This window comes from Echeneis naucrates, chromosome 18 (assembly GCF_900963305.1).
Source record: "Echeneis naucrates chromosome 18, fEcheNa1.1, whole genome shotgun sequence".
NCBI lineage: Eukaryota > Metazoa > Chordata > Actinopteri > Carangiformes > Echeneidae > Echeneis > Echeneis naucrates.
Window position 1 is genome coordinate 5,055,327 of NC_042528.1, and position 18,555 is coordinate 5,073,881.

At 43.5% G+C, this 18,555-nt stretch overlaps 1 protein-coding gene across 2 annotated transcripts in view; it reads left to right on the forward strand.

Moving 5' to 3' along the window:
- Positions 1 to 2,103: 2,103 nt before the first annotated feature.
- nwd2 (NACHT and WD repeat domain containing 2) overlaps positions 2,104 to 18,555 on the forward strand; it is a 36,982-nt gene continuing 20,530 nt past the window's right edge. Inside the window, exons 1-3 of one of the 2 annotated variants that reach the window (XM_029526804.1) lie at positions 2,104 to 2,235; positions 3,225 to 3,396; positions 10,525 to 10,613. In XM_029526804.1, coding sequence (XP_029382664.1) covers positions 2,221 to 2,235; positions 3,225 to 3,396; positions 10,525 to 10,613 — 276 coding nt within the window. In that variant the 5' untranslated portion in view covers positions 2,104 to 2,220. Of the gene's footprint in view, positions 2,236 to 3,128; positions 3,397 to 10,524; positions 10,614 to 18,555 lie in introns of those variants that run through there. The other variant, XM_029526803.1, reaches the window with a different exon arrangement.

Below are 18,555 nucleotides of genomic sequence, written 5' to 3' on the forward strand. Positions count from 1 at the left end.
GCATTTCAATTAAGGATTGAACGTAGTGTCGGTGGGTAGCACACAAAAATAGACACTCCCAAATGTCTTATCTGACTCCCACTCCCTCTGTTTCTTTCCAGCTGTTTTGCAGAAACAACCATCCATCACTAGCCATTTGTGAAGTTAGTGGTTGTTTGTGTGTGTGTGTGTGTGTGTGAATGTTGGTGAATAGCTCGTGTCTGTCCTTTGTGTCCGTGTGTCTCCCAGGTGACACATCACATCTTGTCACGGCGGTGACTCACATTCCCTCAGAGCGGTCCGGGGGTTTTGAGGCACACGAACGCAAGCGCATGCACGAGCCAATAAACCCACCAAGCTGCAATTACTGTAAATGCTTGACTGCGCGCACACACATGCTCACATCCTGACACTTTAGGGCACCGAACTGGGTAGATATGCTTAAATTATTGAAGAGGGGCAGAGCTGGACACGGCAGAGATGATAAATTCTTCCTGTTTTAAGGCCCTGTGAGCTATTTTCGCTGAGCCTTGAATTTCTAGCAGCACCCCTTGCTCACACACATACAAAAAAAACACACACTTTTCAGCTGCCAAACCACATCATGCCAACAAGCTGTGGAAAATGCATCCTTTCGTGAGACTATGGCGCATTAATCCAGTTCAGGCGCACTTATGATTAACTGACTGGGGATTATGAGAGGGAGTGGAACAATCAAGTTAAGAAAGGTCACAGCGCTGTTGGGAACAAGACTCCAGTCCCTGGTGCTCTGCTTGAGCTTTTCCGGACTCTGAATTTTGTTCTGGTGCGAGTTGGTTGCCCTGCAGGATTGTCCTCAGTGGGCTGAGTGTGTAGAGCCCCCGCAATCATCATCAAGACCCGCAGGAGAACAGTAAGCCATCTAGTGCCTAATTATTTTATATTACGCAAATGATGTGTTAAATTTGATATTTATAATATGTTAATGTGTCTCCTCCAAGGGAAATTTAAAAAGTTTGATTTTTAATATTGTGCTTTTTGGCATAGTGGGCTGTCCAGATGTCATGACTGAAATATGAAATGAAATATAAGAGCATCTACAATGCTGTTTGACTCAAAGAAGATTAATTATCTGTACTGCTCAGCGGCGTAGATATTACTATCATCAGTGGGGCCTGGTTCTTCTTCGTGAGATTCAAAGAAGTGCTTGCTGCTGGGGGGGTGGCGTTGAATATGTGCTTCAGCGTTTCCCCTTCACAAGAACAGCACAGTAATCAATTCCGTTTAGTACAAATCCAATGCACTTAAACTTCCAGCGCGAATAACCACAGGGTGCAGCGCAGAGGTACGTTTATCGATAAAGCAATTAATTCAGACCGCTCCTCCTCCTCCATCCGCTGCAAAGGACAGCCAGGTGAGGCTACTGCAAAAATTAGTAATAATGATAATAAAAAAAAATAATAGTACAACAATAACACGTTTCCTGCACCTACTCTCTTCGGAAAGTGGTTGCATTTCAGGTATTTTTAACTTAAAAGTGGGTGAGCAAACTTTATTCGACATGTGAGGCTCGTTAACAGCGAGGATTTTTATTATTGTATGTATTTATTTATTTATTTTTTACTTTTGGTACGTCATCCAGCGCCTCCTCGCTGCTGACTGAGCGCTCCTTTGTCATTTTTAATAGGGGCCGGGTCTGGCCTGTCCTCCGGTGGACAGGGAGACAAGGAGGAAGAGGAGACACACGAAAAAGCATCCCAGGAACTCCTCTGCTCCCCCCTCCTGCACCGTCAAGCCCGACATGAAGACATAGAGATCTACCGGAATTAAATATTTCGTTTTCAACATAAAGGCCTAACTCGTGAGAAGGAAGATAATCAGGTGAGTGTGAGTTAAAGAAATATGCAGCAACAGAGCTTTGTAAATCATTATTCTCAAGATTTCTATCCACATGTGCCCCCCACGCTGTTAAAGAAACCAGAGACGACCTATTTTTTATTGCTTTGGGGTTTTTTTGGTGTTTTATTTTGAAATCGTCAGCCAGTTGTGTCGCTCTTATTGTGTCCGGCTTGACGCTGGCTCCGGTCTCTCAGAGCTCGGTCGGCTCGCAGAGACAGCAGCATGCCCAGAGGAGAGCTCCGACACACGGCGTCCTCCTCACCCTCTCCCGGCGTCGCCTCTCGGCCGCGGCCACTCTGATGGGCGTTTTTGTCGTCCTGCCTTCACCGCCCTCGTCGCTCGGATATTTTCGGAAGCCACGAAATGAAGCGGATGAATGTGAGCAACAAAGAAGTGTCCTGTCGTTGTGCCTTGTCTCCAGCATCACTAGTAGTCAAGTCCTCTCTGTGGATGCTGAGCCTCAGTGATCCTTAGTTGTGTGCAATCAGAGGAATTTTTTTTTTTTTTTTTAAATATTATTATAAATTTTTTTATGTGGTGTGCATTAGTGGACTACTCAACTTTTGCCTGCTTTTTTTGTGTGGTCTTTTTTTTCGAGGTTTTCCGTTTTTGAAAAACAAACATTTCAGGATAGACCAACTCCGGAAAAGCGGAGCGACTTGACATCTGCTCCTCCGGGCGGAATAACCATCCGTAGCGGGTTATTCGCCTTTACAAGCATCGTCTCTGGGGTGGGAAAACGACCGATGCTTGCCTTTTGCTCGTCTATTTCCAGTTTTGTATCGTCTCGTTTTGTTTTGCTTGTCTGTTTGTCCCACAGTGGCATGAAAATTCATGAATGCGTCCAAGGACATGTATACAAATTACGCATGCACCATGACGGTAGTAGGCTGTGCGTAATATCCTATTATTATTATTAATATTATTATTATTATTATCATGATCACATCCGCTGCACGTGAATGCAATAACAAACACATTCAGTGCTTGCAGAAGATTTTTTTGGCAGATCTGTCCTAACTTGACCAGTGTGTGAATGTGTGTGTATGGCGAGGTAGCAAATTTGCACTTGTAATCTTATAGATTTTGTAAAATTAAAGATACATAAGCGAATTAATCCAAATTCTATTTAAATTTAAAAGTCTTCGGAACCATTTTGAACTCCACGTGAGCGCTTATAAATGTGCCCAAACTTCAGAGGAAATTAGAAAGCTGTGAGGTGCCTTTGACGTGATTAACGCCCCGAGTGTGTGTGGATGGATCAGGGGGAACCTGCGCGCCAACATGCACGCCCGCCCGTGCGCTTGTGTGCGCTAACGTGCTCCTTTTTGTGTGCGTTCATGTGTGTGTGTGTGTGTGTCCAACAGCCACGCTGGAAGTCGTCCCCCATGTGGCCGTCGGGAGTGGGGAGCAGGCAGCCCTGCCCGCGGGAGTCGGCGCTCCGCAGGGCGGCCATCAGCGGCAATATCAACGCCCTGCCGCCGCACCACGTCCCCACCGGCCGCAGCGTCCGGGTCTTCATCTGTGCCAACCCCGACGGTAAGAGCCAGCAGCAGCAGCCTGGGCGACCCTCAAAATAACACAAGACACTCATTTCACAAATATCGTTTCAAGCCCCTGCTGTGTCTCAGATCATTTATCTGTGGAAATTACTGCAGCATGGTTCAAAAGAGCTAAATCCTCTGGACCGCTTTTTTTTCCCCCCTTTGGAAAAGTAATCACAAGGAAAATGTGCATTTACAAAAAACTGCAGTCAAATTATTTGGCTCAAGCATTCGATAGTACAGTATCAGGTTAATGCATTTGGGTTCAGACTGAAGCTACTGCCCACGCTCCTGATCGTTACCATCGATTGGGCCTTACTTTGTGGGAAAAGTCAAGACTGCCAGTTTATAGTGTAGTCTCTTCATCTGGCATTGAGCTGTGACATTTAAAGACCCACTTAACCTAATGGAACTGCTGGAAAAGATCTGCAAATCGGGGTACATTAGGTCATAAGACAAGTTGACAAAAAAACAAAACCCCAAAACAAATTGGTGCATGATTTATTCCGGTAACACAACGAAACAACAGATTGCCTTCAGCACAGAGTGCACGGTGTGAGCAGAGTGCAAGACAGTTAGGTCGTGAGGGAGACACCCATTTGCAGCTCTGAATTTGAATATGCCCTCTGGGCAAGGGGGTAAAAATAGGCTCAGTAAAACTGGAGTAAACAAGGCAAGGGAAGTAGAGTAGGCTACGAGAGAGAGGGGGGGGAAAGGAGGGCATGCCAGGATTAAAAAGGGAGGCTTTGGTCGACACAACGCTGTCATTTCCTTGCCCTCACTGAGCAAATTGTTATACACCCATAAAAAAAAAAAATGAATGAAACGATTTCAGATTATTGCACCGGTGTGGCCTGCAGAGAACAGCGAAAAAAGTGTGGCATTGTTCAGCCACCTGTAGCTGACTCAGTCATTCAGGCCATCCCGGGCACAGCATGAATTCAACCTCTCCGTTAGACACGTTGATGGAAAAACAATGAGCGGTCTATTGCGAGTGGCTCTTTTCACTCCATCGGCACAAATGGAAAGACACACATTTCATCCCCAGCTGCAAAGAGAGCTAATTATAAAGTGCCTGTCTCAGGGAAGCGAGGTGCTGATCTCCAGCGCCATATCCCAGTAATGAACCCGTTACCTGTTGCCACGTGTCCTCTCCTCAGACAGGAGCATGCAAAACCCAGCTCCATCCGCCTCAGGTTCAACCCAGTCAAATCAAATTTGAAACGCGATATCCTCTGCATTTCTTTCGATCTTTTGCTCCATTACAGTGTCCCAGTCGCAGCTACATTCTCAGTAATAGATTCCGAGCCATACTGATCCCAGGTACGCTGCCGTGCTTACAAAATCTCTATCCCGTTTGACAAGCTCATTCTGTTGGCACCTCACGCAAGCATAGCAAAACACAGATATTCATAACTGTGACCCCGGTCTGCCCTCAGCCCTGCTGCTTAGCCAATTTCTCCATGTTCACTAGAGGGGGCTATCAATGCACTTATTTCACTGCACATGTACAGTATAATGCGGTTGGTTCAGACCCACAATCAATAACATGGTATGAATAGATGGAATTCACATTTTGGCACTACTCTTTCAGAATAAGAAAACCCCTTAAAAAAAATGCTTTTTTTTTTTTTTTTTTTGAAGGAATGGAGTTTGTTTGCACTCGTGAGTGGGAAACTGTGGCCTTGAAATTGAAGTAGTAACTCTCTAACCCTTCCTCAACATGCTGAGGAGGCACAGCGGGGAATTTATCCTTCCATTCCTCCCAAACATAAATGTGTGCGAGCAATAAATGCAGCGGTCTCAATAGTGGAATAGTCGCTCAAGGCCAAGCAGGATCCTCATTGCTTTGACATACCTCGCTTCATAAAAGTTAAAATTAGAAAATGTTGCACTTAACAGAGTTATTTCGCCAGAATGAGAAAACAATGATAAACAGATTTTCATTGGGTGTTTACGTGTGTGAGGGACTTTATTACCCCCTACAGTGCTCAGAGTTTTGCTCAATATTAGTAATTGATAGCCAAAATTATCAGTCTCAGGGACGTCTGCTGTGTTACTTTGTGTATGTCGCCCATAAAGCGGCCTGTCCTTCTATTTTAACTGTCATTTGGACAAAAGCACATCATCTTTCTCAGATAGATTTTTCAGAGCGGAGTGGTTTGAAAATGTAACAATAGAAGGTTCACTCCACAATAACTAACTCGGGTGGTTTTGCATCTTCCATCCATGATGTCAATGAAACACTGAGGGTGCACGTGTGCGCATGTGTGCGCTATCAGGTCTTGCCAGCAGCCACACACAAGCAACAACCCAGAGAAAAGCTTAACAGGATTTAGTTTTGATTGGGTTGTGTGTGTACAGCTTAGTGAATTAGCTGTCAGTGTATGTGTATGTTCATGGTGGTCCATACGAGCAAATCAAGACAACTCCATTACCTCGCTGTAGTCACCTCCGGGGCCCTGGCGTCGGCTCTGTGCTATAGGCAGCGATTTGTATGCAAGCTATCGCTTAAGCTGTTTAAAGTTGATAAAAGCATCAGGCCTCAGGGATGCGATGCATAAAATCGTCTAACCCTCCAATGCACCATCTGCAAGGCTGTAGTATGTCACCACAGAGACCGCTAATTACCTTACATTTCACCCCAGAATTATTCCCAGAGTTCCTATTTCATGTGTTTATCTTTTTTCTGTTTGTGTTGGAGGTTTTTAGCTCAGATTTCCAGGGGTCAGTGGCTGTTTTCCTTAAAAAAATAAATAAATAAATAAATAAAATCGCTACCCACTTTTTGGAATTGAGTCCGCTGAACGAGAACAAAGAATGCGAGTGGGAGGGATTGCAGAGAGGACAGGTGGAAAGACTGTGTCAAGGGTGTCTTGTTTAATCGGGGGCCGGTGAGTTTTGGATTTGGGAAAGAGTCTGGCCCAATTCGGCGGCATCCGAATCCCCAACTCCCTTTGTGTGTTTTCCTCTCTGCCTCCGCTCTTGTCCTAGAGGAGAAGCTCACTCTGGATAGTTTTTCAGAAGCTTTTAGTGACTTCTGAATTTTCAGTTTCAGACAATTCAGTTCAAAACTAAATTTTACATTTTAAAAAGCTTTTTGCTTCTATTTCATAGCGGCAATGGACACGGGCAGAGAACGCCGCAAGGCAGAGAAAAGGAGGAATTATCTGCAGTAAATGGTCCGAAGTCGAACCACAGGCTTGCTGCACAGGGCACCCTAACCACTCAGTTGCCATGCCGCCCACAGATCATATTTAATTAAAAGAAGAAAATATTGATTAATTCCAAAGTTGAGGAGCTTATCTTCAAAAATAACTTCAATATTTCACTCATCTCTTTTCCTTGGAATATGATACAGATTCTGTTGATGTGTCTAGATTTTACCGGAAACAGACAGAAAGCAAATGCTGCACACATCTGGGATTAAAAATTCATGTTTTAGTTCTGAAACTCACCACCAACTAAGGATTTACATTCTGTCTTCCCAAACAGTCCGTCTGAAAATGTAAGATCATGTTACATTTTTTCAATATTAAATTCCTAAAAAAAAAAAAAAAAAAAAAAAAAAAAAAAAAACAACAACGACGACAGCAACACGCGCCATGTGCACACTGTTACATGCTTTCTTTTAAACAGAGCAGCGTCTTCGTGATCTTGAGGGAACAGGTATGAGCGCCGCTGTTACCCAGTGAACTTGTTGTGGTACGTTATTACGTCGGATAGACTAACCGGTCATTTATTCAAACACATGCTACGTTAATGGCAGAGGCAGAGAGGAAGTTCTGCTCTCACTGTTACTTCCACTTCCACGTCACTGCGTTTCTCACATTATCAAGCCTCAACACGGAGCTCTGGTGGTGGCAGAATAACCTCCAGTGGATATCTAACCATGATTCAGTGGTCTTCACATAACCTGTGGGGTCTCCCCATGTGCAAGAAATGCACATCTGGCTTTTCTGGATGTGCTGATTTACACAGCCTCAATTATCCCTCAGCGTCTTCCAGGTCACTCGGTATCGATTTGTTCACTGACTGTGTTTGCATCATTGCCGTGCAGGTTCACATCTGCACATTAAATAGTTTGGTGCATGGCTTTCTATGCTGACAGAAAAACGGGTGTATTTGGCTTCCATTATTCTCTGGTTGTGTGGATTTGATTTTAAGAATTTCGAAGTTGAAGTGTGAGAAAAGGTAGCAAGCTGCAAATCATGAGCTGAATTTGAACGCGGGCTGCCACATCCTCACAAACGCATCAGTCCTGATGATTATTTTTTGATTACTTTATGTCATAACCAGGTCTAAAGTCAGCGAGACAGCATAGTTTCTCAGAATCCAAAGGCAATGTCTTCGGTATGTCATTAGCCATACAAAACTCACAGATATCCATTTTTCTAACGAAAAACAACAGAACACTATCTGTTTATTTTCTTCGTGTGAAATCATGGATATTTATTTTCTGGCCATTCAGGAACATTGCACACTGAATACATTATATGGATATTATTATCACCTCTTACAATGACTGCAACCCTTCATCACACCCTCTCCTCAAAGAGATATCTCTTTCACAACTTGTCTGATTGTTACGTTGGGGTAATCATGAAAGGCCCAAAGCAAAGTTGTGAAGACCAAAAATCATTTCAACATGTCTGTGTTTCTAAACTCCAGATGAATGTGCTCGAGACCTCCATACCAATAAGATGGTACCGTGGTTGTATAGTTTAGCAGCTGCTTCATCCATACACGTCCAAGTTCGCTGCACCGCGCTGCATTGTCACTTGTTGATGCAATAAACACTACACAATACACTAAGCAAGGAGGTCTAACACAACTGCTTACTGGGGAAAACTCACCGTGTGCAGCCACACCCAGAGCTGTTTGTTGGGTATGAGGGAGAGCAGAGGAAAGCACAAAGTGTCCTGTCTTTGAAAGTATATGGTTGAAATTTATTGTTGGAAAAACACCAGAGTTTTACTCTGTGCTCAAAGCAGCCTTTTGGCCACCGGCCTCAGGGTAATATTAGCTCGAGACCCCTTCATGCTGCTACTCAGCCGTGCAGATCCACTCCAGTCCGACACAATGGAGGTGAGTGGAGGCAGTGAAGCACTGATTATCCTGAATAACAGGAGACACTCGCTGCAAAGACATGTTGCAGAATTCTTAAAATCTTTCTCACTGTGCCGTGTGCACCGTAAATTCAATTACTTTCGGCTCCATTTCTGCCTCAGGTCCAATTTTCAAGGTTGATATCTGAACACTGACCCCTTAAGCACCTCAGACACACATACCGCTGCAGCCTTGTCCGTGTGGACAACCACTGTGCCACAGCATTGTTCTACTTGTAAAGACACTTGTCCTGTGGACATTGCTCGCTTCTCTCTTTTAATCAGAGGTCTCCAAGCAGTTGTGCATACCAAGTGCCTCTGGAGTGTCAATGTAGCTTGATGAGAGCAGAGTGATTGCTTTGTCAAAGCCTTGATGATGAGACTTGGACAGGGCGGCTGTATCGTGACCGCAGCGTGGACGAATGGAGGACCAGCGGCAGAAATGTCAGTGGAACTAATTTCGTAGTGCTGTAAAGCTGTTTAACTTTCTGCCTTGTTTTAGCCATGGAGCCATGGGGGCGTTATTGCTGCTGCAAAGCACTGGAATAGATTTATCAAGCAAAAAAAAAAAAAAAAAAAAAGAAAAGAAAGAAAAGCCAAGAATGCACTTACTGTAACTACTGAAATTAGTGGGGAGGGTTGCCCCCTTGTTTCATGTTTGTAAATTGAATCTCTTTGGGTTTTGTCCCGTTTGATTAAAAAATAAATAAATAAATAAATAAAACATTTTGAAACCATCCCCTTAGACTCTGGAAAGTCCTGATGGGCTTTCTTTTTGGCGTAAACAACCAAATAATTGAAAATATTAAGAATGATTACTTGCAGCATAAGATGCATGAGAATGAAAAATGATGGACAAGAAAGGAAACAAGAAAGGTGGCTGTCTGTCAGGAGTTCCCAAAAGGGAGGAAGAGAGAAAAGAAAATGAAGTGAGAAAAAAGAATGAGATTGGTCGGCACTATTGAAATAAACAGATTGGAAAATTGGAAGGGAGGAACAGACTGTGAGTAAGGAGGGCCAACGTAGCATCCTGTCTTTGTTCCGTGGCATGTGGGTGTGTACACAGCCGACACACACATACGTCAGGCTGCCACAACTCATCATCATCCCACAAAAAGAGAGAGGGGGGGGGGGGGGGGAGAGGCGTCTTGCCGTTATCGGTGCAATGCAAACAACAACACAGTTTAGTCTGTCAGGTCACATCATGACACAGTTCAGCCAGATGCAGATTTAAACTGCACTTGTTTTCCGCAGCTTAACCCTTCGTAAACAGAGAAACACAGTTCCATCTGAACTGCATGAACGCCGCTGTTTTGGCTCTTATGATGTCAGCTGTGTCACCGTAAGACATTTTTGCATTTGTTGTAGTCTAACGTGTCTCCAATGGAACGAGATGAGAGCCGTACCGACGCAGCAACTGCCATTTATTTCATTTGCATACCATTACAGCCGCTCGGCTTTGATTTGACATTTTGCCGGGGTAGCTGTGGGCGGATACATGTGGCGGTCACAGCCCAAAGCCTTACTAAAGATAGATGAGAGACAGATACGTCAGACTAAGTCTGTGGGCCCTTCTACTCACGCTGTGGATGACACAGTTTTGTGGCTGAGGGGCTGTTTTTGCTGCGTCCTATGTGCGTTTTCTTCGGGCACACAGGGACTCTCAGGTCGGCGTGGTCTGTTTTTAACTATCCACCTTCAGAAAAACAGCAAATGAGGAAGAGTTTTTTTGTTAAATTACAGTAACCATGTGAAACACAGTTAAAAAGAGGGGGATGGAGAAAACAAAGTGGACCAACAAAGCCCTGAAGGCGCGCGGTCTGTCACACTCCGACTGTCCAATATGATCACTGCCTTTGTAATAATGCACAATCCCACATTGTGTCAGTCTTTTAAGCATCTTTCTTTAGTTGCGTATGAAATGGAATTAATTATTGATTGCTTCTCTTCATATTCACAAGTGCTTCAAGTTTTTGGACTGCAGTCACGTTCTTTGTGTCTTTTTTTTCTTTCAGACACAGAGGCAGAAAGGAGCGCACTGAAAGAGCACGTCTACCCCAAACTACGAGACTTCTGCAGGGAGAACTATGGCATTGAGTTCCAGGTAACTTTCTCCCTTCCGCTCTTCCAACTCATTACTCCACCTACAGCCACAGAGACCTTTAACTTCCTGAGCTGCAGTTTGCCAGAACTTGATCGGACCGTTAAGAATCTCCATCATGACATCATGGCTTGTACTGCTGTCATTGCCTGGAGGAGCCCCCCCTCACCCCACTCCCCCCACTCCCCCGGGGCCACATGCAGAGGTCCCCGTCCCTTTAAGCGGCCAGAAGGCCAGCAGAGATAAGGCTTCTATCGGTGAGTGCTGGCACAAATCTAGCTATGGATAAGGCAGCATGATGCAAGATCTTACCCTTTGTTGTTGTCGGAGAATTGCTGCGCTCTCCCTGTTGTGTCCACTGCTCGCGATCATTTGCATTGCAAATTGGCACCGGCGTGTACAGAAAGATTACAGTCAGATGTTCGTTCGTTGAACAACGCCAAGAGAGCCCTGCAGTCAGGCAGAGATTTCGGCCGTAGATTATTCTTGGAAGGACTTCTGATGTGGCGACTTGCAACCCCTGAATTGCTTTGTGAGACGTCGGTTAGTCAGCGGGATGGCAACAGCTAAGTCACATTACATGCTAAGAATGCTTGGATCGTACCGTTTGAAGGCGTTATAACAAGACTTAAGTTCAGGATACCTCCTGTTTATGCACAAGGGTTGTTCAGTCATTTGCACAAATGTGCACTGGGGCATCAGCTGCTTCTTAGAAGGCCATGTTCTTAGATTCTCGACATCCTGTTTAAATAAGAAAAACCAAAGCTCCTTGAAAGCCAAAGCCACACTGACCTGCTGCAGATTTAAGGAGCTATATGTTTGTTTGAGGTTAATATTCTGAATCAGTAAAAATGAGTAGTCCAAGTAAAATCAGACCGCACAGGTTGACGTTAAAAATGTGCACTTAGATTGACGCAAAGTGCAAAAATGTTCATGCGTTTGAACACCAAGTCCTGAAATGATTAATTTTCCCCTGGACTGGACTGATCTGTTAATGTTGGCCTATCTTTAGGAGAACTGAAGGGTCCTTTGTGATGAGCCTTGTCTAAATGTTTCTATTGTTATTATTATTTCTAATTCAGATGAGCTAATCTTCAATTATAGTTCCCTAGCATTGAGCAGGCGCATTTTAAACACGCTTACTTAAACTATGCAGCAGAAACGCATTGCTTTTGCTTGAGTGAAATCATTTTATGATGAAACCGCAACACAGACCTTGTTCTGGAATTGTGAGGAGAAATAATAATAATTAAAAAAAAAAAAAGAAAGAAAAAAAATCCCTGTCTTACAAATTTTGAATCCACAGATGAAAATCACTTAAAAACTAAAAATCGATCATGACGCCATACTTCAGCATGTCCATCAGTGAGGTTGAGTAGGATGACAGGCCAGTTACTGAATACCCTGGAACAAGCGTAATCCATTGAAAAGCTCCGAAGCGGTCGTTGCACAGAAAAAAGGTAGCGCCCCCGCAGTGACACATGTTGACCCTAAAGCCTCAGCTATACAGCACATCCTCCACCTACAGACTCTTAGAGGTCAAAACCACCAAACAAAATACACAACAAACATCCCGGCAGCTCTGGAAACATCTGAATGTGATTGAGATGTGCAAGATGATGCAGGAAAAGCCAGGCAGAGGCGTTTTGGCTCCGGCGTCTGCGGCCACGTGTCTGTCTGGTGATTCAGCTCACTGTGACGAAGCATGAGCTGAAATGATTAGCCTGGGAGAAGGCCTGGGAGTTAATACTATGACTCACTTACTCTTCTCTCTCCCTCCTCCAATTCCATCCCTCCCCGATCCTCACCCACACTATGTGATGATTGGCATCTTAGCTTAAAAAAAAAAAAAATAAAAAAATAAAAAAAAAAAAATCACAGTTTACTGGAGCTCGAGAGTGCAATTTACTGCAATTTACTGGATGTAATTTTACATCCAAAATATGGTTTTGTATCAACCCCCCAACACCCTCTGTCTCTCACACACATCAGCTGGCACACACAGACACACAAACGGCAAGCTGATGAAACCCAATTCTCCCCGGTCCCTCATCGCTTGACTCAGTTTCCATCCAGAATCTTCCTTAAGAGGGATCGAGAGGGATTGCAGGAGATAGATTAGGAAATAGAGGGAGGAAGAGGGGATGGAAATCCAGCCTGGGGGTCGAGGGCTGCATCCTCATTCAGTCAGTGCAGGAGCAGGAGCCGGGGGCCGTGATCCCTTTGTACCATTTCCAGTCCTGTGTTTCCTGTACGTTTGTCTTTCTTTATACTCACAAAGCGAAGCAAAGACACTGAGTGGAGACTGTACAGTGATGATGCTAATGATACAATGAGGATCAGGGTTTCAGCGTGTCTGGAACCAAGCTAGATAATTGCTGGTGTGTGTGTGTGTGTGTGTGTGTGTGTGCGTGCATGTCTGGCTTGGCTCACTACAATCAGTGGAAATAAACGATCCAGTCTCTAACTATGTGGTGTTATTGGTTAAACAATGATCAGTGACTTCTCTTCTCTTGCTCGTTGGTGGTCTGGTTTTTGCCAAAACAAATCCAAAGGCTCGTTCACTATCTGCTTGTATCAGTTGCGTTTCCATGATAGTTTTATGCAAAATAAAAGCGACATTTCTAAAGTTTCGACAAAGTGAAAATGAAGCTTGCAGGTATTTCCATTGATGGGTGATTTGCAAATGAAACCTAATTCCCATCAAGTTGAGTCTTGTGAAATCCAATAATTCTCATCCCGTGAGATCGATTAAAGCATTTTCACGTTTCCATGGTTATGGATTTGGTCATGTGACTCCTATATGTCAAGCCCAGTGAGGTCTAAATGAGAATCAAAAGGTTTCCCTTACACTTTTGTGACTTCTGTATCGGCACGTCTGAAAAACCACCTCAGGAAAAACATCAAAACATATTTGCAAAGAATACTTTTTTTTTTTTTTTTTTTTCGGGGGGTGGGGTTAAATCCAATTTCTTGTTCGGTCTAGTCTAATTGTGCAGGTTGTAGTTTGCAGGACTGATGAATCTGAGTAAACTAGTTTCTAATAAATTGTTCATCCTATTTACATTTGTAATGATGTACCAAGTTAGTCGGAGGTGAAAACTAAACATGCAGCAGGAGGATTTTCTGGAAATATTTACGAGCAAACGCTGCACAGAATTAAAATTTTTGACCAACACCGCAGCATTATTGCAGAAGATTTATAAAAGCAGCCACAGCACGGCTGGTGAGACACGGATTAGTCTATGAATTCACTCCTTAGTCTCATTTTTATCATGAAAATGTCCATCTCTCATCCACAACAAAAAAAAAAACAAAAACAAACAAACAACAAAAAAAAAAAAAAACCCACAGTTCATATTATCTTAACTCATCTTGCAGTTCATAAATCATCTTGCTGCTCCCGCCCACATGTAGGAATTAAACTGAATATTAAGGCTACTTGAAGCAGCTCTGTGAATAACATGGTCAAAGCGCGCTCTAGTTGACAAACTCACTGCCCATCACACACACACACACACACACAAACACGCAATTATAATAAAAGTTTCCTGGCTGCAGCTGTGAAAATCTATTCAACGGCTGTCACTCAGGCGTCTTTTACAACTCGCAACTCAAGCAGCAAGATGGGAGACAAGATGAGGGGTGAAGCAACATTTCACAACGATTTAAAATAAAAAAAAAATAATAATAATTAAAAAAAGCCTTTGCAAAAAGCCTATTATTCTTGCACTAAGAGGAGGGAAAATATGGCTGTCAGAAAAGACACAGTTCTCTCAGAATATGTCAACCACTTACACATTTTAAAAGTTAATCAATTACGTTGCCATTACGTTGACTCGCAAGCATGCCAGCTGAATCCTCTGGAATTATACCAGCAGTCAGGAAGGATAATCAAATAGGAGATACATCTTGGGCTTCAGCTACGCTGTATTTTTATAACCTTTGGGAGAACTGTAGAGAAGGTGTCTTATTACTGTCACCATGAAGGTTTTTTCTGCCCTGTCAGTTTATCTGGTGTCAGCAATTATCTCAGAAAATATGAACATATTTCTCCTAGATTTGATGGATAGATGGTTTAATTTGGTTGAATAAATATAACAGCAATGTGTTTTGTTTTTTTTTTCCACTCAAATATAAGGCCTAATTGTAAATTCTGTTTAAGGTTTCCCCCCCATATACAGTAATCTCATTGATGTTGAAGAGCGATTAAACTGCAGAGCAACTCAAATTTGTTTTCCGTGTTTCCTGTAGTTGCATCTACGCTTCTTCTCGAAGACCTGAACAGCTGTATGTCAGTCAAGTTTCTTTCCTCTTTTGCACGTTTTTCCTGCGGTTAACCTGCAGATCGAAGAACGCCGTTACCGAAGCGCCGGCTCAGGCGGCGTTTGTCTGATTCGAGAAGTGAATGTGAACGTTGTGAATGTCAAAGCTGAGCATCAGTGTGTTTACACCTTTAGAGTCAACTTGCAAAGCATAAAGCTGCCGGACTTATGCTCAGTTATTTAAGATATTCAGTATCTAATAACACTTGGCAATTAAGATAGTGCACTTTAACATAGTGGTTTATGGTGCATGTAGTGTGGCAGCTGACGGATGAGAAGTAAAATTGTGTGGATACACTGTACTATGATTGTGCACAAGGAGTACTTGCCAAACTTTTTTCAATCTCAGCTGGGAGTCGGTGTATGTCTGCAAGAGGAGTCAAAGACTGTTAACTGCATAAAGGTAACAGCTAAATTTAATTATTTCTCAACATTTCATTGTTAGGTTTTCTTTCCTCGAGCCTCCCCGGAGAGCAGCTTAACAACAGGAAAGTTTTCAAAGTTGCAATTTCAACAGAAAGTAAGCTCAACTTTTCTCAATCACTGCAGTGTGTGCACGGTGGCAACCAACACCTGTGATTAGTTTTTCTTTGCGAGTTTAGGTCTTCCAAGTGGTGCCCGCTCCCATTTAACGCTCAAACACCTCCATCTTGCGTGGGCGCCAGTGAGCAAACAAACCTAAACTCTGAGTAACAATGCTGCTCTCTGCTTTGACAGGCTCTGAAGAAATTTATTTTCATTTGAGGAAACTGCAAGCCCTAGAGTTACTATCAAGAAGTGTTTACCATGAAAAATGTATCTCCATGAGCGGTTTTACTGAAAATCAGCTCCTTCTGTTGCTGGTAGCTCATTTTAAGCATCAGAAGTCATGTGATCTCAGCTTCTTGTGGCTTCGACTGCTCTTAGCCATAATTTCTATGGTTGAGCTGCAGCGTCTGATGCACCGTCCTGTGAGTGCACAAAAGGTGGAATATCTTCACGGTCATGATGATTTGCGAACAGAACTGACTTTGACAAGCTTTATTAAGCAAATGCAGAAAACGTGACCCTTTATCATAGCTGGCAGACTATTGAGATAAGTAAAACATGTCATTAAGAGATCTAACGCTGAAAAGTAAAGCCTGCTTAACCTCCATCTATGTGATCTGCGTGCAAGAGAATATCGTCTTTGGTGACGGATTTGCTACTAAAACCTGAACTTCCCTCAAGCACTGAGAAAGCTGTATTCATAAAAAAAATTCTTTGAGATTTACCACATGTTCTTAATAAAACTGCCTGCAGTAGAAAGCTTAAGACATATTTATGTTGGCACTGTATCTATTTTTACTGTTGTTTTTTTTGCCCGACAGTCTTTCTGTCAGCAGTGTTTTTCTGCTTTTTTCCCGCCTGATTTCATGCCCTTTCTTCCTGGGCATCTTGGGCAAAATCCCAAAGTCTAATAGTCTAACATTCAATAAATAATAATAATAAGAAAAAGAAGAAGAGAAAAAAAAAAAAAAAAAAAGGCTTCTCCTGCACTTGACCTGCCATCGGCAAACGCCTTCCAAGGGCATCTGAAAGCTGCTTAGCAGAAGCTGCTTCAGCTCTTATGTAAGTAAAAGCACCATCACCACCATAGTTTAGGGGAAGAGGTGATGGTGGTTGGGGGCTGGGTGGGGGGGGCATCAAACAGAGGAAGGGTGAAGAAGTAGTTGGCTGAAAGAAGGAAAAAAAATAAAAAATACACAAGGAAACTGTGAAACAGTTCCAGTCAGATCCGGTCCCACAGGAGTCTTTTTTTTTTTTTTCCTGATTGTGCCTCCTTAAACTAATCCCCCCCATTCAAGCTCTGTCCCTCTTAACCCCAGTTATGTGTCCTTGCCCATTTTTGGATAAACATTCCTCGACTGTCTTTTCTTCCCTTTTCTCCATCATCCCTCCATACTCCAGTGAAGCGCAGCGGGCGTCTGGGCCAATTTAATCCACCCCCCCCCCCCCCCACACACACACACACACACGCATAACACTTATGTCTTCATTTATCTTTTAATTACCGTGCATCCTCCCAGTCACCTGCTGAAACCCGGTAGAAACCATATAGTAACTGGGGACGTCCATCTCACTTCATTCGGCCCCTTCCCTCCGGGCCCTTGTCAACACACGGCCGATTGCAGTCTCCCACGCGTTTGCGTTGGAAGTAGATTAGTGACACTGATACACAGTGACTGATGGGCTGAACATTGAGTTTTCCACAACAGGCCAACATGAGGGATGCTTATCGTGCGCGCACTAGTGAGTGGGAGATTTTCTTTCCAAAGTAAAAGCCTTGGCGGCTCACACCATGTGCATGCTCAGAACTATATCTAATCAGTCTATCTTTAATTTTGTAATCCAACTTTCACACTTCATTTATATCCCAGTTGGTAGTAGTGCCAAAAATTATTCAGTTTCAAACAATTCTGATTATCAGTTAATTATTTTTGACATTAATGAGGCAGAAATAAACATTCTCTCATTCTTAAGTGCATGAAGCTGCTTCTAAATTAGTATTAAACTACTGTTTCATATAATTTAGAGAGAAACAGACAGTGATTGGGGATTTCCCATTTCACTCTGTGCGAAACATGAAATAATATGGGCAAATATTCGAATTTTCTTTACCCATATTTTGGCTATTGCCTTTTAAGGTGGTATTATATCCTGGTCACCATGTGTAAAAGTGAACTGTAACCTCAAAGTGGTGAGAGCTAAATATAGTTCTGTTTTAAGGTGATTGAAAACCCCTGAACTGATTCTTAATGAAATTATTTAGTAATTGCTGCCCGACGCCGTGCAAGAAATCTGCAGCTCACTGACAGCTGTCTCCTTCCACAGCAATACATCTGCTCGCAGGTGCAGAACGACAATCAAGCAGATGAGCTGAGGTGTAGTTCCGGCCCTCCTGCTGCTCCCAACAATAATAGAAGAGGCAAATATTTCCCAGACTGTCAAAACCAAGTGCTGCACTCTCAATTTCTGTGCCGTCCAGCTGCACGGGGATGCCAGTCACTGCTGCTCTCCGCCACACTGCAGATGCGTCAGTCATAGTGGCAGGCTAAACTCATTTGAGCTAGCTAGTCTGCCCGAGCAGCAGAGCATGAAGGAAGACTGCAGCCCTCGCTGACATCCCCTCACCCCCCCCTCGCTGCAAAATCCTCTACTTTTTACTCATTGCACTCTGCCATCAGGGAGATAGACCGGCTGAATAACTGCAATAAAAAAAAAAAAAAAAAAAAGAATTGGAAGAAGAGAGGAATCATGCAATCACGCACATTATGGATTTTGGGGGCTGAATCCTGTGCCTCCAAGCAGCAAAGGCTATCGGCTATAAGGCATCTTTTAAATCCCCGTGTCAGGGCCCACCAGAGGTCTAAAAGCTATTCGGGACCCAGGAAGCCGCTGGTGGGAGGGCTTGTTTTCCTCACAGGGCGAGCCTGAGCCAGTAGCAGCAGCAGCAGCGTGGCGTGGGCCACACACACATTTTGAGGTGTTTCCTCACCTCTCTCCACCACCAGAGATTCCCCCTGTGGTGTGTTTACAGTTTGAATTGTCTCAGCTGCCAAAACATGTGAAAAATGTGCTGAGGGAGACCTCCTGTATTG